The 21,724-nt window shown below is 38.6% G+C and overlaps 2 protein-coding genes and 1 pseudogene across 16 annotated transcripts in view; 1 reads left to right on the top strand and 2 right to left on the bottom strand.

Moving 5' to 3' along the window:
* Positions 1-17,945, bottom strand: part of LOC149050216 (uncharacterized) — a 65,508-nt gene extending 47,563 nt beyond the window's left edge. For 10 of the 14 annotated variants that reach the window (XM_089197817.1, XM_089197810.1, XM_089197813.1 and 7 more), the window contains exons 1-5: positions 15,535-17,945; positions 14,844-14,999; positions 11,772-14,025; positions 8,651-8,739; positions 5,374-5,541 (exon numbers count right to left, since the gene is read on the bottom strand). In XM_089197817.1, coding sequence (XP_089053943.1) covers positions 13,166-14,025; positions 14,844-14,999; positions 15,535-15,868 — 1,350 coding nt within the window. In that variant the 5' untranslated portion in view covers positions 15,869-17,945 and the 3' untranslated portion in view covers positions 5,374-5,541; positions 8,651-8,739; positions 11,772-13,165. Of the gene's footprint in view, positions 1-1,605; positions 3,655-5,373; positions 5,542-8,650; positions 8,740-10,016; positions 10,261-11,771; positions 14,026-14,843; positions 15,000-15,534 lie in introns of those variants that run through there. The other 4 variants (XM_089197821.1, XM_089197809.1, XM_089197822.1 and 1 more) reach the window with 4 other exon arrangements.
* Positions 2,937-4,661, top strand: LOC113680298 (DELTA-alicitoxin-Pse2b). The gene has a single exon (XM_089197803.1). The coding sequence runs from the start codon at positions 2,937-2,939 to the stop codon at positions 4,458-4,460; it is 1,524 nt and encodes a 507-aa protein (XP_089053929.1). The 3' UTR covers positions 4,461-4,661.
* A 146-nt stretch (positions 17,946-18,091) lies between the features above and the next one.
* Positions 18,092-21,724, bottom strand: part of LOC149050215 (uncharacterized) — an 8,320-nt pseudogene continuing 4,687 nt past the window's right edge. The window contains exons 2-5 of the transcript XR_016182519.1: positions 20,527-20,667; positions 19,689-19,718; positions 19,184-19,509; positions 18,092-18,734 (exon numbers count right to left, since the gene is read on the bottom strand). The product of XR_016182519.1 is annotated as an uncharacterized LOC149050215 (transcript). The remainder of the gene's footprint in view (positions 18,735-19,183; positions 19,510-19,688; positions 19,719-20,526; positions 20,668-21,724) is intronic.

Below are 21,724 nucleotides of genomic sequence, written 5' to 3'. Positions count from 1 at the left end.
AAGTTCACAGACTCTTATATACAGAGCGTCCTGGAGGAATCAAATCCATTCAGTAACTGGATAGCAACGCTACATACTTCAATAACGGCGCTCTCGTCCTAAGTTCCATTTGTTTGTACAATGCAATTCGCGATGTAAATAAAATATGCAAATCGAGATCCAAGACGAAACCCCGCGGAAAACGTCAACACCCTGCTGGAGGCCTTTCCGATAGTGACACCTTTCGCTCTACGGTTCAGGTTGCCTTGTTCCTTCAGTCATATTTCGCGTTTTTTAAAAGATTTTGTCACTTTTTCAACAAATTTTACTTAATTGCTTTCTCCGAATAAAGAGCAAGAACACCAAATTTTAAAAGAATTTGACCAGATTTTGTCGACAATAACCTAAAAAGAGTTTTCTTTCAACCTCTGAGCTGCCCACATGCAAATATTTCTGTGACCTATGACTTCTTTATGAGGCTCAGATCTATCATGAAAGCCAAACACATCTCGTCACATGCAAAGTTCACAGAATCGAACAGGAAGAGCGTTCTGGAGGAATCGACTCCATTCAGTAAGTAGATAGCAACGCTACAAACTTGAATAGCATCGCTCTCGTCGTAAGATCCATTTGGGTTTACAATGTAATTCGCGATGTAAATAAAATATGCAAATCGAGATCCAAGACGAAACCCCGCGGAAAACGTCAACACCCTGCTGGAGGCCTTTCCGATAGTGACACCTTTCGCTCTACGGTACAGGTTGCCTCGTTCCTTCAGTCATATTTCGCGTTCTTTTAAAGACTTTGTCACTTTTTCGACAAATTATACTTAATTGCTTTCTCCGAGTAAAGAGCAAGAACGCAAAATTTTAAAAGAATTTGACCAGATTTTGTCGACAATAACCTAAAAAGAGTTTTCTTTCAACCTCTGAGCTGCCCACATGCAAATATTCCTGTGACCTATGACTTCTTTATGAGTCTCAGTTCTGTCATGAAAGCCAAAGGCATCTCGTCACTTGCAAAGTTCACAGAATCGAACAGAAAGAGCGTTCTGGAGGAATCGACTCCATTCAGTAAGTAGATAGCAACGCTACAAACTTGAATAACATCGCTCTCGTCGTAAGTTCCATTTGGGTTTACAATGCAATTCGCGATGTAAATAAAATATGCAAATCGAGATCCCAGACGAAACCCCGCGGAAAACGTCAACACCCTGCTGGAGGCCTTTCCGATAGTGACACCTTTTGCTCTAAGGTACAGGTTGCCTTGTTCTTTCAGCCGTATATCGCGTTCTTTTAAAGATTTTGCCATTTTTTGGACAAATTAAACCTAACTGCTTTCTCCGACCATACAACAAAAAGATCGAAGTTTTGAAAAGTTTGACCAGATTTTGTCGACAGTAACCTAAAAGAATTTTCATTCAACCTCTGAGCTACCTACATGCAAACATTCCTGTGACCTAAGACTTCTCAATGAAGCTCAGTTCTAGCATAAAAGCCAGACGCATCTCACCACATGCAAAGTTTACAGAATCTAATAGCCAGAGCGCCCTAGTGAAAAAGACTCCATTCGGTAAGTAGATAGCAACGCTACATACTTGAATAACGGCACTCTTGTCTTAAGTTCTACAGCTTTACAGTAATTCATTATGAAAAATAATATACATCAGGGGCACCTGTATACATGTAGTATTTCGAAAAGCCAGACTGAGTAGGTAGTATAACAATATAGTCGGCTTAACACAACTACTTAAAAAAAGAAACATATTTACGTTGTTTTAAATACATGTAAGTTTAAGTGTTCCATTCAAAGTTGTAATTCTTGGAGTGTTACTTCTGATGAAGCAATACTGATTCAAACTGAACATCACGTTTAAAAGGTGTTTCCTTTCCAAATTTAAGTCCAAGTTTAAGTCAAAGAAAGTGCAATAGCAGATCATATCGTTAAATTATGGTATTACCATATAATCACTACTTGTTCCTGTTCATTTAAGTATTTTCACTTTTGCGTCCGAGTTTCCGGTGGGTTTTAGGATTCGCTGCAGTCAGATATCATGTCACAAGTAAACTAAATCAGAGTCGAGCTCGTGGAATTTCACTCGTTGTCCGTACTTTTCATTTTACATCATAAATTCTTAGCTTGCACAATGAAATTGACATTTAAATCCCACCCTTCTAAAAATAAGTAAGCTGTTAACACTTTAACTCCCAAGATCAGATCGTTAATTCTCTCTCATGGCTGCTACACGTTTCCTTGTAAATAAGTTACGAGAGTTTTGGTGTTAGATCAAGATTAAAACTTCTACGTGAAACGTTTAAGATTTCTCATTACCTGTTTCCTGAATATTGTATGGATATTATGGGGTGCAGGTTACATGTAAATCACTTTTGGGGTTTAAGGGTTAAGGGAGGATCGTCACTTGTAATTCGACATTCAGTCAACTGCTGGCCAGTTGTCGACGAACTATTTGTGTGATGGTGAACGGGTCAGACAAGGTCCTCGCCCTAGTCTCCCAACCATCCTGGCTATACTCTAAATCGCTCCTGTAATTTTCAACCTTTCGTGATTAATTCCCTATTTCTATATGCCCGCAAACCTAGGACCTTAAATACACGATCTATTTTCAAATCGATGCCGATATTTTCACACAGTAACCTAGAACGCTCAGTAACGTAACCTGGTTTGATTCGGTGGTTTGACACACTGCTGGATATAGAACCAGTATAGGTATAACGCCTTAAAGGTTTGGCATTAAAGAGTTCTGGGAAGTATGATTAACTCTTAAGCAATTACTGTTAAAATTATTGTTATCATTATTACGAGTATCACTGCCAAACTAACTACTTTATAAGGAAGTGCATATGAAAACAAAATGCTTTTCAGTTAATTAATTTAAATCTGTCTTCGTTTCACAGATTTCGTGCCTTATCACAAGCATCAAGGTAGAGACACTCTTTATGCAGGAAATCATGTTTGTCTCCCTGCTACTGTTGCTTTGCGTGACCCTCGCAATTCCTGAAGCCAGTCAAGCTACCGATAGTGAATCAGAGGGACTCGGAAAGGTGGTTTACCTTCCGAATATAAACTTATTGGCCGACTTTCATGAAAAAGAGAATCGCATCTATGAACCTCTACCATCAGAATGCTTCACCAAGAAACCCTTGAAGTCCTCAAGCAGCAAATTCGATTACTATAAAAGTACCAAGGAATTGTATAAGTCACTGGCCACCGAGTCAAGCCTGAGCGCCTCGTTAACCTCGACGTTTACTTTGAGCGCTACTGTATCAGTGGCAACAAAGAGCAAAAGCTCATTGAAAACAGAAGTGAGTGGCATATCTTTGATCAAGGAGGCGTTGACAGAAAAGATTTACGTCGATAAAGAATGCCTTGTGAATGCCAAAAGATCCACCCTCGATGGAGGTTTTCTGGACTATTTAGAAAACCTGCCATTAAAAATTGAAAAGCCTTGGTTTCACAATTCTTGGAGAGCATATCGTACTTTCCTAGATAAATATGGCTCCCATGTCATAACATCTATGAGGCGCGGATCAAGGTTCCAGCAAATGGTCTTCGCAGAGAGCTCTCAATCGTATAGCGAGAGAGATTTCCAGGTGAAAGCATGTGTCTCGGCTGCAGGTCCCACGTCTGCTGGAAAGCTTGGCGTTTCTGCTTGTTCTAAAATAGGCAGCAATGAAATATCAAAGGCAAGCAAGATGAGTGTTAGCGAGACACGGTTCGTCAGGGGAGGACTAAGGGCAACAAATAGCGAGCTGGCAAATGGAGAAACGTCAGCTGAACTGATTATAAAACTTATGAATGAAGCTGATGAGGCACCTTCGCCTGTCCAGCATACCTTAATGCCGATTTCGCGCATATTACAAAGCCGCTTTAAACCAGGATCTAATAATTACATCCGAGCAACAAACCTCGAGTACTACTACAACGGTTACTTAAGTTACGGTTGTACCTACAAGACACTCAATGGTGTCGAACTTCAAAAATTCGACTACACCAAAGGATCAAAGGAAGAATATCCAGAATTCGAATGTTCTATCCCAAAGGAAGGTTGTCATAGCGACAATGACTGTTACTACATGGTTGGTGTCTGGTGCAATTGCGGGGGAAGATCATGCGTTCGTCACAAGTCGGAGAAACAAATCCTAGGTAGTTCCAAGGAAACTGCATATATGAACACGGCAACATGGGACTGGAAAGGATGCGATTGGAAAGTCTGGGGGTCGGTATGTGCTTGCTACAACAAAGATCGCAATGAAAGGAAGATTGTGTGGCACTTAGCTACCAGCTCCAAAGATGCTGGTAAACATAAAGCACCTGGCAACACAACCTACGACGAGGCAATTGATTCTGTTACAGGTCAAGCGGAAAGAATGGCAACACCTAACACAGCCGAAGATGCTGCCGAGCACATGGCGAAACATCCAATTCAAACCCAACTGAAGGAAGAGGAAGAGGAAATTTAATGTCTCTTATATCACATGTAATCACTTAAATGGGAAGCGCCTAATTAAGTTATAGAGAGAAAAAACCTAGTCTTAAACAACAGTTGGCCATTCGATCAGGGATGGACAGCTGCAATTGAAACATTTCGTGATCAGTTAGGTGGAATGTTAAAATACAAGTCCAGTTAGAGTGTTCAAATAAAGGAGAGCGCATTCACGGCAGTCAAACTCATTATTGTCGAGGGAAGGGAAGGGATTACATATAGTAAACATTTTCAAAAATAGAACTGTTGCTGGTACAATTTCTGTGGCTGTTCTGGTGAACACTGAATTAACAAACTGTTTCGTTCATTGACCCCGAAGTTAAAAAGACATGATATACAAATTTAGTCACAATCGCCTCAAGCGATACACAAGTTTCGTTTCCATTCATGACTTTAGCTGGGGTGAAATAGTATAGCGAAATAGAGAACAAGCAACGAGCAGGGGTGTAGTGCTAGCTAACCATTATGAAAAAAGCGCAGGGCGGAACAACTTGTGTGTGGGGACCATAACAGCTAAAGCCAGTGAGAGTTGCGCGTTTAAAATTGTTAGAGGACATTTCGGCCGTCAGTAATTTTCCTCGATTTTACACGTTTCTCAGCAGTATCGATAATGATATCTTCTTGGCTAAAATAACCTTTAGAGAATTCAAAGAGTAGTTCTCAACATCGATGTATTGTCAATGGCTCCCTGATGTCGGCTAACGGGCAGACAACTCAAGCAGTTCGAGGCTACGTGATGTCAATTATTATTTGATACGGTTATTGATCTCTTAATCGACTAGAGCCGATTTTGGCTAGATTAATTTTATCACGAGAAATGTTCCAGTAATAGTGTAATTTGCGACCTTTAGTGATCCCCTGAATCTGTGCTATAGAACAAGCTCACTCACCTTTCATTCTTGTGTTGTGTCCATTGATGTTAGGGGGCTGGTTTCCCTTTCTTGACAGACGCTTTACCAAATTTTTTTGATTTTCATTGAATCTGATTCTCCCTGAAGAATACACTGTCTCTTTTCAATCTGTGGAACAATTGCCTTTGCCTCTTGAACATCATTTCACTAAAAAATGGATCAAATATAAACTCAATCTGCATACACTGGAAGTTCCCCAGTATTCAAAGGGCATGCATATGTCCACACTCTGATATAGTGGTGTTTTTCCCATAATCAACACACACCTATTACAAAAAGTGACCGAGCCCAGTAGCTGTCAATTGACATTTCACTGTTACTTGACACTAATTTTTCACTCTACATTACCATCAAGACAATATTAAAACCTTTTACATCCTAACATCAGTATTCTCTGCACTGTTTTCTGTACATTTCCTATGATGCTCCATGCTCCTGAGGGGTGGGGGGATAGGTTAAATGTGAAGGACAATAGTATGCAAAAAAAGAAAAAAGCCAATATTTCAAGGGTTATTACTGCCCAAGAGCCATATGTTGCGTGGAAGGAAACAAAAAAATTTCTACTACACAAGTAGGACACTCTACTTCTAGACAATGGGAAATGTATGGAAACCATCTTGGTACTAGAAAGCATGATAAGTTTCATCCAAATGGCCCCTCAGGTCACATGTTCACTTTAATGTCTACACTTTATAATGGTAATAGGACTGAAAAAATTAGCAAGTGCTTGTTTATTCCAAATTGCACGAGAAAAATCATGTGATTACGTGTTAATATACATGGAAAAATACGAGATGGCTTATCATAATTAAGCGACTTAGCAAAGCGCACGCATCAAGTGCAAAAATAATTTATTCAAACCGTGCGTTCGGTCAAAACAACCGCGTAAGATCAAAACAATAATATGCAATGATATCTTCACATCTTTAAGAGGCAAAAAAGTTCAGAGTTCGGCTAAACAGTTCAAGGAATTGTCCAGTCTGTGTCCAAATCACTTGCGATGAAATGGAGACGTCGTTTCCGAGGTTTAACCATGTTTGTTTTTAATTCCGGCTCGGATCGCTCGAGCAAAGTGTTAAGCTGAGTCGACTCGTAATTTTCGATTTCCTTAGCAATTCCCTTCGTTAAACACCACTTTTTCCAAACCGACAACCAAAATGATCGAAAGAGTTCAGAAAAGAGCTCTGCGTATATTATTTCCGGCGCTGAGCTACAAAGACGCCATTGTGGCTGTAAACTCCATTCGCTTAAATGTGAGAAGAGACGAACTCTGCAAGAAAGTTTGGGACGGTATCTGTGTGCCTGGGTCACGGCTGTACCACCTTATTCCACCAAAGCGCGCCGATTGCCACGTTTATGAGTTGCGCAACAAAAACCATGTATCACTCTTTAAATGCCGGACCGAAAGATTTAAAAAATCTTTCTTTCCAACAATGGCGTCTAACGCCCAGTCCTTGTAGTCAAGCAAACCTAAGCGTTTTTTCATTGGTATATAACTACTGACTCTTGTAATTCCCAGTCCCTTTAGACTCTTAATTTTAAAGTCAAATGTAAGATTTTTGTATTTTTTAAATATTTGAAGTATGCTTGTAAATTCACATGTATTTCACCACTTGGGTGCTATTTTTGAATACTTTTAATAAACCTTCATCAAAAAGCAGTGCTTTTTACAGTTTTTTCATTGTTTGAGCTGTTTTTCAGCTGCGGTGGCGAAAGAAAACCTACTTAAAACGCCGGCCATTGTTTTGCTCGCAAATTTTCAAATTTTGGCGCGACATCCAAGGCTCGCATTTGATTGGCTATCTGTGAGTTTCTTTGATTATTGACCGATCAGAATGTCTGATTTGTTACTTTCTTTGCAGTGAATTAACCTTCTTCTGCACTGAATTAACTCTCTTCTGCACTGAATTACCTGAAAACTGCATTTATCTTAACCAATCAGAACTGTGAAAATTTTCCATGTATATTATTAGGTCTGTAATCACAAAAGTGATTAAGAAAATCAGACAACCGCTGAGCAGGAGTCTGATTCGTCAATTGCGAATACAATTACAGACTCAATTTGACGAGTCCTGTTGCCAATTAATCATAATTGTTACAATTTTCTGAAAACAAGAAATACATTTAGGACAAATAAGTGCAGTAGAGACAATGTCGAAGCAAAAAATTCTTCAACTTTAGAAATTCCACAAATTTTTTAGGATTGTGAAGTGTTTGTTGCTATGTCTATTGTGATAAATTCTGTGATTGGTGGATTTGACTGAAAGGACTAAAATTTGATTGGCTGCTTAAACTGTCTGATTACAGCCAACTGTCCGATTACACTGTCCGATTACAACTCTACAGAATGATAAGTGAAAAAAAAAGTAGCTAATGCACCAATCATATTTGAGGAAATTGTCATGGTTATGATTAAACTTGTTACCATGGCACGAATAGAAAACACCCTCACTGAATTACATAGATCAAACAAAAATTACCAGTCCCTCTTTGATACCAATGAGGTCATGGCACTTGTTTTTGACCCATGAAATGAAGAAATGAAACATGCTGTACCCCCGACATAAGTGAGATAGTTCTGGTTGAACCTTAAACTGAGCATTATTCTGCTCAGGATTTGATTATCCTTTAATTGCCTTGCAATAATGAAATCTAAAATTGATGAGAAGAATATGTAAAAAATACCAGTCTGTCTTTGTTACTGATGAACATGAGAATATTAAACATATTTTCGCTTCTCTTTTACAAAAACAACCCTGACTACATTTAAGAAGAGCTATAAGATGCTTGGCCACCAGTAATCTATGTCTAACATTTATCATTTCGGTACAATGACTGATTTGCTTGTCACTCACAGCCTCACTCAAATTATACGCTAAGTAATTGTTGAATCACAGAAACCAGATTCTCAAGACAAGCAAAAAAGTTCACAACCACACCATAAATAATCTTAAGATTAAAAAAATTTTGAGTGAGACTTGTTTAAGATCATAACTTATTGAAACTACTGTTAAAGAGTTGAATTTTTCTTCAACTTTCTTTGAAAAGTAAAAAATATATATGTTATTCACCAGATGGGAGGTCTGTATTAGGAAAAACTGTGCCTGAGGTCTTGGATACCACCCAAGGCCAAAGGCTGAGGGCAGCACACAAAATAGAGGGCACAGTTTTTCCCAATGTGGACCGACCTTGGCTGGTGAATAACATTTTCATTTTTTTTCTATAACCTAACAAATAGTTGCAAAAAGAACCTGACCTGCTGTGAGTGGGCTGAATGGGGAGAATACTGCCCACTCTTGGAACCCATCAGACGGCAGGATTTGTAGAATACCACCTGCTCACGAACTGAGAAAAAAAAGATTTTATCATAAATTTATTTTGCAGCATAATATTTTTCACTTGATGCAAAAACAAAGTTTCCCTGATTGAGCAAGTTCTGTGCAGCTCTGCAAATAATTCCATGACTACAAATGATCCAAAATAGGATGCACAAGTCTTTTACCCAAATCAGTCCCTTGTCCATGCCTGAATTGGAGCTAACAAGTTTGCAGCTAGAAAATTTTTTGCTGAAGTCTAAACTAGTGCTTATCAGCTAAAAATGACTTCACATGTATTAGATCTTTTGAAGTTCTACCACACTCTGTCAACTGATCTCCAACTAAAGCAATTAAAGAGGGGAAAAACTTATCCCATGTGCTAGGATAGCCCTATTAACCTTTTAACTCCCATGAGTGACCAAGACAGAATTTCTCCTTACTACATCTATACAATATCAATTATGGGATAACTGATTGATCCCATACTAAATTCTCCAAACTAACTTAATAAGAATCATTTAGCAGACAATAAGGTGAATTACTAATGAGATTTTGGGAGTTAAAGGGTTAAATGCCCAGGTAACTTTGGCTGTCTTATCAGTACCTTTGCTGTTACTATAACAATATTAATTATTGTTCACCAAAGTGAGGGAAAATATCCTCCACTTTCCCTGGTACTAGGGTGAATAATTGTTTTAGTACATACCATTGAAGCTGGATTACAACAGACTAAGACATAATAAATTTTTTTCAAATGCTTATACAGTTTAAAATTCCACAAGCTACACTCTCCACAGGTCTAAGCAAGCTCTCTCTTTGTACAGAAAGAACTTTCCTTTACTAGGTTATGTCCCTTTATGGTTGACAAATAAAAATCTTAAAGTTTTTAACTTGTTTGGGTGTAATTTGTTTAGTTAGTGTTAGAAAATCATCTTGTTGTTGATCATTTTGATGGTCTGGAAAGCATTTAGTTCATTACATTGTAAATATAGCCTGTACTCTTTAGTTTTCATTCAAGGCACTGGACTTTTAAATTTTGTCTTGAAATTATAATTTGGAGCTATCAACATACCTACTTTGAAATTCTATTGAAACAAACTACCAATCATTTTTTGTTCTTAGTGCAACTTCCACTTTTACTGGTGAAATTTCCTCTCCTGGGTCTCAAGAAAAAAAGGAAGCCAGTTTGTTTTTCTTTGGTGGCTACGAGGTGAGTATCTCTAGGCTTATCACCTCCAAGCAAGCCAACCAGCATGTTCAAACAGACTATTTGCTTCAAAAGAGAAAAATAATAGTTTGTCTCACAATGTGGTCACTTTGGATGTGGATTGCGATGTTTCAACTGCATACTGCCTGACTTCTTCAGGTGATGAGGTTGATTGAGTATGCATCATCTAATTATATGCTGTTGTTCTCAGCTGTGATTGGTACATCATTTGGATCAGTTTCCCCTCTGTGGTCTGCTGCCAAAAGGCTCTCCTGCTGTTGTGTGCTTTTGTCCCTGTTGATGTTGCTAAGGTGAAGTCATAGCTGAATTGCCTCTTTTACCCTGCATGTATAGAAATGGGGATACAGTCAAGAAACTTTACTTTAGTTCCAGAGAAGGTGGCATCTGGCGTTATGGGCATGCTATGAGATGGCTGAGGCCTGCATTTTAATGAGTCAGATATCCCTTTTGTGTGCCTTGATTCTCTCCTGCATAGGTCTGCCAGTTTTACCAATGTAAACCTAATCCCACACTCACAGGGAATCCTGTGAATCCTGCATAGTCTACAGGATTTCCTGTAAGTGCAATAAGGTTAACATCAGTGAAACTGGCAGATCAATGCAAGAGAGAATCAAAGAACTTGACAGGCATATCCCACTTGCAAAGGCATAGACCACTGCCACCCAGGAGCATGCCTACAACACCAGGAACTGCCTGCTCTGGAATGAAAATAAAGTTTATTGATTGTGATCCCCCATTTCTACACATGCAGGGTAAAAGAGGCAATTCACATAACACCTCACTCTAACAACATCAAAAAGGATAATGGAATTGAAATCCCAGAGGCCTGGAAGCTTACTATCAAAAAACACAACAGCAGTATAGAGCCATGCAACAGAGGACCTCAGAGGGAAACTGATCTGAAAGCTGCACCAATCACAGCTGTGGAATTCAATCCAATCACTGCTAAACACAACAGCATATAGGAGATGCATACTTGATTGACCTCATTTCCTGAAGAAGACTAGCAGTATGCAGTCAAGATATCACAATCCACATTCAAAGTGACCATATCATGAGAGAAACGATTATATTTTTCTTTTGAAGTGTTATTTACCAGGATGAATAACCATCATCTATTTTACTACATACAATATTTGCTTATTTGTCTTATGTACAAGAAGGAAATATATGAATGCCAACAGAGCAGTCATTAATACCTTGCATCACAGAAATGTTTTTCTCATCTATTGTTTAAGTGATAAAACAATCTCATTGAGCAACTTGCAGCACAACATGGTGTTTCAAACACATAGCTCACTTTTATGAAAGGCGTAAAGCAAAATAGAAATTCAACAGAGATTCTTCTTTTCCCTACTTTTACCTCTTTCACAAATTTCAATGAACTATTCAGTATTTTACACAAATTTTGACCGATACTTATTTATGTGTGTTATTATGAAAAATTTGCCTGGGAAATCTGTGTGTCCCTGGCCAAAATTTAGCTCTCTTTTCCATGAAAAATGTTTGAAATCTGTGCTAAAAATGCTAGAGGAACCCTAATGCAGTTATCACTGTACACAGCCTCGATTGTAAACAATCAATCATGGAATAACCAGTTACCATTTCCGAGAAAATGAGGTGGCGCAAGCCCCTGTTTTACAGCAAGGATAGGTACAAACCTCAGATATGAAACTTATCTGTATTCTCGTGCACATAAGTTTATTTTTACACAATCAAGGTGTTTGCACGAAGCCCCACTTTAATTAAATTAAACTGAAACTTTTTCGGAGCATGAGTATTGAAATTTCAGCCTTAACAGTATTAACCAAATATTATAAAATAGTACTTACTTGTGTCTATAAATGATCTTAATATTGATTCAGTGCGGTGGTACTCCCTTAAGATCTTTAAAGATAACGTTGTTTCATCACTCAGGTTGTTACAGTCTTAATCCGGCCGCAATGTGGCCGCTCGATCGCCGCCACGGTTGACGGGATTGTTGCCGCCATATTTCAAAACTTAATTACGCGCCCGCAAGTAAACCCACAGCGGATTTTCTTTCAAAAGCAAAGAATGAAAAGTGGACTTACGGACTCGCGCGCTGGGTCCAGGAGCAGGGAAACACAGCATTTAAGTAAGACCTTACGTGAGTTAGCTTCCCGGTCAAATACCTAAAAAACCTTTTCTAGAATACTGTCTGTTTCTTTTTTTCATTCAAATACAAATATTACTGACATCCATAGCAAAGTTAATCAGTTGATTATGAATTAATGATTTCATGAGGAAAATGTTTGATGACATTGTGTAAATTGTTGATTGTTGTTCAACTGTATTAGTTTATTGCTAATGAGTTATTTTTGCCCTTTTGTTAATAAATTGCTTTATCTGAAAATAATTTAGTCGTTACAGTATATGCCTGGAGGAAATCCTTCAAACGTCAATATAATCACCATACTCATTGTTATAATTGTAATCGACCATTGGTGTCGACTCTCCCAATGCTCAGATTTCACAAATTACTGGTGCGACAAACGCAGAGGAAACGTTTTAATGACGACAAACGACATTCAATAACATGAAAGTTTATTCTAACCATTAGACTCTCAAAAGAACTTCGTTTAAACCAATTCCACAATTGTCATGAGTAAGAAACATTTACCATTCTTATTGTGTATTTGTGCAATTCTCTGGACTCACTCTAAATTCCAATTCAACCTGGAAACGGTGGGCAAAAAGAGCAACCTCGTGGAATGTCCATTGCTAATTCCCATTACTATTATTATTATTATTATCATCATCATCATCAGTGTTATCATTATTACTATTATTATTATAGTACGTAGTTACTATTACTATCATTATTACTATTATAAAAGAACTTGTCAGACTGCGAATGGAAAGTCCTGAAAGACACCGGCTTTAAGTTGTTGCCACATCACCCTCGTAGATGAAGCATGAAAGTAAGCTGCTTAACAAAAGATTCGACGTCAGTAAATCAAGTTGAGACAAACAGGATGCTTCTCGGAAAAAAGACATTCATTTTCTGAAAAAATTGGTCTGACAAGTCAGTTCTGACAATGGGTATGTGTTTGATAAGAATTGGGGAACAACTGGCTTTGAGAAATTCTCGTCAGTCTACACCTTGAAGAGTAACATTGCAACGCGATATCAATAAGTACTGCAGAAAATTGCTGTATATTATCTTATAACAGGCCCATTCATAGAAAAAACAGTTTACAGGATGTTATTCTAAGATTTCTTCGATAGTTATCATTCCATAATCAAACATATTTCCACCACCGCAATATGAGCCCCCGCCACCCCCTGCTTGCCGACTCCCTGTGCCACTTCCGCCTCCAGAATATCCCCCACCTCCACCTGATGCTCCATTATCTTCCGCGCCCCCTCCGCCTCCACCATAACCACCCATAGCCCCTGGGAATGGTCCTCCGTTGCTCCCCGAGTTCATCCAACCTGCTTGTCCCCCGGCCCAGGTACGGTCAAGTGATCCCCCGCCATCACCGTTGGCGCCATACCTTCTTTTACATGCTGAACCGAGCCAGCCCGCGCCTGCTCCTCCGTGCCAGTTTCCACCATAGGTATTACATTCACCTGGTTGACCATCTTTTCCCCCTTTTTTGATGCGCAACGGGCTTAAACCATTGGATTCAGTGCCGTCTTCTCCAGCCTGACCATCAATGCCATTAAATCCCCCAGATGCACCCCCTCCCCCTCCAGCTGCCATCAAAAGTATTTTTTCCTGTCCTACCGTGTAAACGAAACTTCCTCCCCCTCCCCCGGTGCCGGCATTATCTTCCACTGACAAACCCAATTCAGCTGCTGTCTTACTGGTTCGCATCCCACCTTTCACTTCTACTGAATTACCCCCTCTCTTTCCCACCACTAGGACTAATACAGTTCCTTTTGAAAGACTGAAAATTCCTTTAATCTTGGCACCTCTACCACCAGAGTATGTCCCAGGTCGATATCCATAATTGTAGCTGTGAGTTCCGCCTCGTGCTCCGTAGGCAGTGATTGAATATCGAGAAGTACTGGGAACTGAATATCCTTCAGTTTTGCCTACTCTGGTATTTTTGTCTCCGACTGTTAAAATAAAATTTTACGAATCATTTTATGCTGGCGCAGATCGTAGCTAAATAGAGGAGGTGAAAAGATTCAGATAATTTATCTCACTCACAATTATTAGGACTTCAATTCTGTAGAAACTGGTTGAAAAATGATCAGAAAGATTGACTTTAAATTTCAATAAAATTTCACCAGTTTGCTTATGGATTTTCCGGTCTGAATGCTCCTCGAGGTAAAGAAGTCCACGAAATGTGTGCTTTTCCAAGTATAATTATCATGTTCTCTACGTGCCATTTTAAAATACTAAAACAATACAATAATGGCTCGTGTGGAGTAGGTATAGTCACTGACTGTCTTGGTGAATAAAGGCATCAGCACCGGTTAAAGTCATTTGACTTAAAGCAGCTGGGGCTAAGTTTTTGATAAAGCTTAAGGAATAGTGGCACAAGTTGATAGCGTTTTGCATTTGAAAGTGATAAGTAAATTGGTAATGCATCGATTATGCTGTCCAAATCCTGGTTATCTGTTCAGAAATTCACCAAACCTCTCTTTAGGCCCACCAGATGAAAAATGCCCATGAGGTAGTTATAACATGTAATTCTTTAAGCGCTTATTGGCTTCGTGTGATATTTTGCAATGATATGATAATAGTGATGTTATGGATTTACGACAGACAATGGAAAAAAGCTCTGGAAAAGCGTGTCATTGTGATTCATGCCTATGCGGCCTTGTCAAAGGCTTTCCTTACATTCTGTAGGTATACGTCTCTCTTCAACTGGTAACAGCGTTAAGACTAAGGCTTTTGTATGAGAAAACTACTGTTTGAAAAATCTCACCTCGAGACGGCATGGCACAGTAAACATACGACGGCAGTGTCTTACTGGAGTTATCTGGTTTTAGCCAATAGTAACCACTCAGATAGTAGTCGCCTTCACTCTCTTTTATCTCTTGGCAGGAAAATGCAGGTAGCTCTTTGATTGATCCCAGTTTAACTGATGATAGAATAGCAAATCATGTCTTAATGTAGCGAGGGCAGATGAAATAACACAAACAATTAGCCTTTATTGACCGTCGCTCTATGCTACAGAATGATTAACTGATTAAACAAAGCTGTTTGTCAATTCCAGAAGATCCGCTTTGAGGGGGTAGTTTTCGGCAGTTATAGACATTAATAGACATTTAGCTCCTAGCTGATCACCAAAACATCTCGTCAATAACATTTCTCCAGCAAATTTAATCTCTGTTGTTGTTGAGTAGCTGGAGATATCCAACCAAAGTTAAACACTTATTGGAAATGATTAGGTCTTGATATCACTGATTTGGTCCTTGAGTGAGAAAATTAAGGGGCAATCGTGCTTGAAACTTGAAAGTTGTTCAAACTGCTCCCTCCCTTCTCGATCGCTGAGTTAAAATTATTATTACTAGCGCGATTTCTCCAAGTTGTACTCCACCAGCCAAGTCTGTATTGCTATTCGAAGACAAAGAAAATTCAATTAAAAGAGCTACATTGGTGCTTTCCCACTTTACCTGGATTTGTAATTCGCTTCAAGTAGAACCGATGGCTATCTTCAAAGAAATGCCCTGGGCGTGCATCCTTCGTGCGGTTGTTAAATTCGCACTGTTTTGTGATCACGTAGAAATTGATACTTTGGCAAATAACGTCCGCTTCACATGCTTCATAACACTCAAGAGGAGTCCTATTCCCAAGAGTCCGGTAAGTGAATCCGATAAGCGCCTTACCCAGGGCGGACTGTTCGGTGCGACAGTGATCGTCGGAGTCGCAAGTGGCCGATCTTGCGTTGGAAAATTCCCCAAACATAGATAAAACTACGATAGGGAGGAACCACGTGATCGAAATCATCTAGTAAAGTAATAACAGGGGCTAAATATTCCCTAAAAGGAAAAAGCTTTCAAAGACAAAGTTTTGCGTCTAATTTATCTAAGAATATTTGCATTATTCCTCTAAAGAAAGGTGTTTGTTTAAATTCATTTACCCGAATAGTATTGGACAAAGAAAGTTCCACGAGTTGGAGTCTTCGGATCTGCGACCCGCGTACTTCTATCACAGGCTCATGCATAAAATATAAACCAAAACAAATTCGTTGTAATTTAGGCCAGTTTACATGCCATATACTTTACATAAATTGAATCGAGTTTGAGCCTGTCGAATCAACAGCTTTAGCTATCTTAATTCTATAGAATCAATCGTGGAGCCGACCTAGATTCTGGTTAAATTCGGTTCAAAAAAAGAAAAAGGCGGATTTATAGAATGATTTATGTTTTGTTCAGTCCATGTAATGTTAAGCGCAACGTACGTCTATTGAAAGCTAATCCAGGGTCGTAATCCAAGTTAAACTTTAAGTGATGAAAGGCTGAACAGAAATAACTTAAATTAGTCGCTTCGAAGTAGATCAGACACAGCACTCATCCTAATCTACTGAATTCGATTCGTCTTAAGCAAAGTTCGACTTCTCAACAGAGCCTTGGGTGACAACTGCGCGGCCTTCAGAATGTCAATCGCATCCCGCTGTGCTGGGGTCAGCAATCTCAAACTTATGCTGCATGGCAAAAGCGGATATATGAAAAATACGTAGAAATTTAAGGTATCGTTTGTCTTTAGAACTTTTTCCATGGTTAGATGAGAAGTAAAGAGAAAATATGTAGCATTCAATATACGAAAATACTCAGGTAAAGATCCTGAGACGAATGTAAACAAATAACTTTTTCAGTTGGACCTGAACGACCACGTTATATTAGTAAAATAAATAAAGATTAATAGACCCTTTTTTTCCCCACGTCTTCACGAAAATTAAACTACCAGTGGAAATTTTTTCAAGCTGACTGCTCAAGCTGGATTGGTTGTACTCAATGACAAGGATCCCATCAGAAATCGAACGCACCGACCGGCTAGTTTTGACTGATGTCTTTCCTATTCAAGTATTGATAAAATAAAAAATTCTAACGTTTACGACCTCGGGAATAATTTCAGCAGCAATTACAATAGGATACTATACCGGTATTATACAGGACGAGCTTCTTTTTTTTCTGCGCTCAGGGGAACCTCTACAAAAAGTCATTGCATTAATTAAAAACTCACTCCTCTAAGTTTTAGTAAAGCCATTAAACTGAATGTTACACAGAAGGTGTTAATAAGGACAAACTTTGGCGTAATTAAATGTTTTTTTCATAAGGCTTTCCAACTTAGAGTTTAAAATCAGTAGCGGGGTGTGCCTGCTTTAAGCCACGACTGATAATGGATTTATTTCGAGGTCTATTTTCACATGCTATAATGTAGTAAAAATTGGTGAAAATTTTGGCTATTGGTATTTGTGTTACTTCACTATTCGAAAAAAAAAGGCGCTAATTAGGATAATTGCTTTCTGCGACATACAAATGAATACAGTCTTACTTTAGCTTCGGAGATATTCGAACGAAATGCAAGTAGTAATTTCCGTACCCTTTCTTTGAAGACCCAGTGGTAGAAATGCAATTCAAAGTAGGACATAGTTACTTCTAACAAGAGGTTTGTGGCCTGATCACAATTTAAGGCAAACAAGATGAGTAGATTCACTAAATAGCACAAGCGAGTACTATTTTTTTTAGCCGTTCGTGTTTCAAATCAAAGTGCTATGAACTTTTATAAATGGTTTACAACTGTGGTACGTATGAGGAAAAAAGGTTTAGACCTAATAAACAAGTTAAACGGCTATTCAAATAATTATTGTAATTTTTCAACTGTTCAAAGGCTTGCTTCGCAAAAGGGGAATTGTAAGGTGTCCCATTTAACGCCCTAAGCAAACTGCCTGTAGGACTAAACAGTTAACACCTCCGCATTAGTATGCATAATCTCCTAAGTGTTCTTTATACATTTGGCATAATACTGAAAAGAGAATTTGCCTAACAATCAAGAGCTTTTTTCGGTGGGGACAAATCCCTTAATTCTTGTGATCTTAATGTTTGATTGAGAGGTGATACCAGAAGGGGAAACTAGACGCTAGTAATTCCTTGAAGTTAAAGGGTTAAAACACGTTGTATTGTAATATTTTAACACGTCTGCAGTCTTAGAAGAATAGTTCAAAATAACTGTCGGCCGTCGCTATTTAAATTTTATTGCATGGTTTAATTTACGTAAGTTCAACGGAACTACGCCTTGTTACATGTTTACCTTAAATAGAAAGCTTGTTTTCGTCAGTTGAAGTGATCATGACTATATTTAAATTGTCTCTCATAGCATTGTTTATCTAGTTTGTTTAGCTACTACTCTTTGTTGTTTCGATCCAGTTCAGGAGTTTTTTGACATTTGTGTACACACCTGGATACCCTGGTCTGGCGCATCCGATGCCATAGCTCACAACCCCTGTCAGAAAAAATTTTCCATTTTGGGGGCACACTAAAGGACCTCCACTATCACCCTGACAGGAATCAATCCCCCCCTGTCTGTATCCAGCGCAGATCATGTTTTCCGTAAGTGACCGGTAGCTATTTTTGCACTCTTGGTGGTCGACAAGTGGGACATTAGCTTTCATCAGATACCTGGACTGTGGTCCTCCCGACCGAATTGTGCCAAACCCACTGACGGTGCACATGGTTCCAGTAGAAAAATCGGTGCTACTTGTTGGCATACAGATTGGCTTTATGTTGTCACTGAATTCTACTTCCTGGCTCAACTCTACCAGAGTTATGTCGTTATCCTTTGTCCGTTTGTTGTATTGAGAATGACTGATGACCTAAAATGATAAATAACGTCCAAATTATCGACACCTTTTGACAATCGTTTTAAACGTGTATTATATCGGCATTCCCAAATACTTCCCCTTTAATATGATGACAGCATTTTTTAAGAGCTAAAATTTAACATCCCAAGTATTATGGTATTATGGTGTAAGATTTGGTTCTCAAGGGAACTCTTTTCCACACTGAATTTATTAATTTATATTTACGCAAACATTATTCATATTTCATAATAACAATTGATCAGAGTGACTTCACATGATCCAAAATTAGTTGAGAACGAAAAAAAGGAAAGAACTGTTTGCTATTGGTGTGTAACGATATAATTATAGTTGGTTTGAAAACTTCAACCCAAGTTTTTCGACTCGAGGATAATATTCTGGCAGTTATAAGTGCTATCATCACCGTATAAATATCACGTTAATAATACCATGGTTCTCACTACCTTTTCCGCAGGAATTATCACTTCATTTCCATCCTCGTTTTTTGTATCAAATTCTGCCAAAATGACCTTAAGCGTCATATCGTATCTTATCTTTTCAAAGCAGTGGGCAGCTGTCACCACCCACTTCTTATCGATGAGAGTTCCACCGCAGAAAATGTTCGTTCTGCTGTAAGGACCGTCATATCTGAAGCCAACCTGCCAGGGAAGTTCAGAAGGCCTCGCTCGCTCCCCACCGACGATGCGAGACCTCCTACCGATACCGCAGGTAATACTCCCACTATACTTTCCCTTCTGATCACTTTGTTGAACGCCAAAAGATTTGATTCCTGTGTGGAATTCGAATAAACTATAATTTTTATTTTGCAATTTGTTGATTCGTGGTTATGTAGTCTTGAAATTATCACTTTTTTAAGTAAGGCAACTACTTCATATCAGAGTCTTAAATTCATTGGGGATATTCCTCGCCATACCTCATCTGATAAAAGGGGAAAAAAATGCCTATTACCTTCTTCTGTGAGGTTGCTTGGAGGAGTACCTACGATTGAAACAGATGGTTCAAAATTTCACATTCTGATATCCCTCTAGCTTCCATTGTTTTTCAAAGAATATTTAATAGTCCTTTTTAGATCGTCAATTTGATGTCACGCTAAAGAATATGCGAAGGTCCTTCAGGGGTTGGTTTTTTGAAAATTTGTCATATTCATGTTCGTTTGCCACCTTGATGGATTTCTCTTAAGTGTAACCATCACGTATACGTAATGTGCAATCACCTTGGCCCACGAAAAAGGTGTATTCACTTGATAGTTTACCTTGGTGGAGGTACTGCTGTAATGTTAACATTTATGTGAAATATTGATGGCGAGAAAGAGATTATAACCTCTTGTGGCGAGTGGTCGAAACCGAAATATTTTCTGTTGATCGGTCTCTGCCATGATTGTTTATCAAAGAGGTTTCCTAACCTTTGAGGGAATTTTTTTTCTTTATGAAAAAAAGTTATTTTTGCATAATCAATATGACGATTCTGAAATCTGTTTTTAGCCTGGTTATCACATTGATGCTGGGATTAGTAGGATTATAAAGGAAAACGACACTCCTCTACGATTTCAGATATCATAACGACGGTAGTAACATGCAGAGATGGCTAAGGAGGACTTCAGGACCTTCCGGTCCATCTTGAAGCTTCTTTCATATATCTGCTGAAATATCACGGGTTGTTATAACACTCGTCGCACGCATATGGAACGTATATGCTTCACTGACTCACGAAATTTATCTTTTGAAGTAAATAAAGAACTACCAGCCATCAATAACTACTGGGGTTGAATTACAATAATTTAACCTACCCATTTCAGGAAAGACATTTGCCTTAAACGTATCAGGGTCTCCTTCAGCTCCTCGTGGACTGTAGCGAACGCAGACAATGTCACCATGAGCTGAGGATCGAGCAGTGCAGCACCAATTTCAAATGTACTGTTCCAGACAATCTTCAGTCAATGAAGAAATAAATGTTAGAGGAAAAAGTATTGCTAACTCACGAGTATCGTTTAAGATTGATCTAAAGTCTCATCCAGGTTAGCCGAATTTAATGTTTCGTAAAAGAGACCATAAAGCCTAAGCAAGATTCAGAATGGATTTTCCATCCTCTATTTAGATCCTTTTAACCTGGAAATTGCTGAAAGCACTTAAGGGCCCAAGAAAACCGAGCCTTATTTTGTTTTGGAATTTTTCTTCAGTTAAAATTAGTTTGTACATTCGTACACTCCTTAAAATTGAAAACATTCAGAAAGGCTGAACTTTGCCTATAAGTATTATAATTTCATCGACGGGGAATATCTTTTAGCAGGGCTGGTTTCATTGCTTTAGTGTCGTGGTACAAAATTAAAATTTCATTCAGCTGATTCGTGCGATCTACACTTAATTGATGCAAACGGAACACTGAAATGGCCTCCTACGAAATTGTGCAATAGCGTGCGTTTTTGACCTTCCTAGCGAAAGGAAATTTTGCCCTTAATATTGTAAACAATAAGTCGCATGTTTTCTCGTAAACGTAAGGAAATATATCTTAAATTATCCTGCGGGACTCGAGCAATTTCCTCAACTTCGGAAAACTCAAGTGATATTTGTGTAAAGTTTACTCAGCCCATGCGATTACTTCTACAAGTTCACTCTTTTCATTCCTCCCTTTCAGTTTATTTTTCGAGGTCATAAGCTCGCAGCAATTTAGTTGATTATTAGTTTTTTTCTTTTTCTTATCTTCTTGTTTGTGATTGCGATCTATGAAATATTCGGGCGTCTATTAACGATTTTACCCAGTGCGGCACAAAAAGGAAAGATGCTAAGACTAATGCCTAAAGAAAGTTTGAGTGGTAATTGTGAACTGACAACAGTAGTTGACCGAAAAAGCAGCCCGTGACGAACGCTGACTACACCGTTAAAAGTCTTCTTATTATTTACGTGGCACATCGTTACTAATAACTTAATAACAAAGGATCTAAAAGAAGGAAGGAAATTCATTTTGAATCTGGTTAGATACTGACACAC

The sequence above is a fragment of the Pocillopora damicornis genome, chromosome 2 (genome assembly GCF_964200805.1).
Source record: "Pocillopora damicornis chromosome 2, jaPocDami1.2, whole genome shotgun sequence".
Classification (NCBI taxonomy): Eukaryota; Metazoa; Cnidaria; class Anthozoa; order Scleractinia; family Pocilloporidae; genus Pocillopora; species Pocillopora damicornis.
Note: the sequence above shows the minus strand (reverse complement) of the source record. Positions and strands in the feature narration are given on the sequence as shown.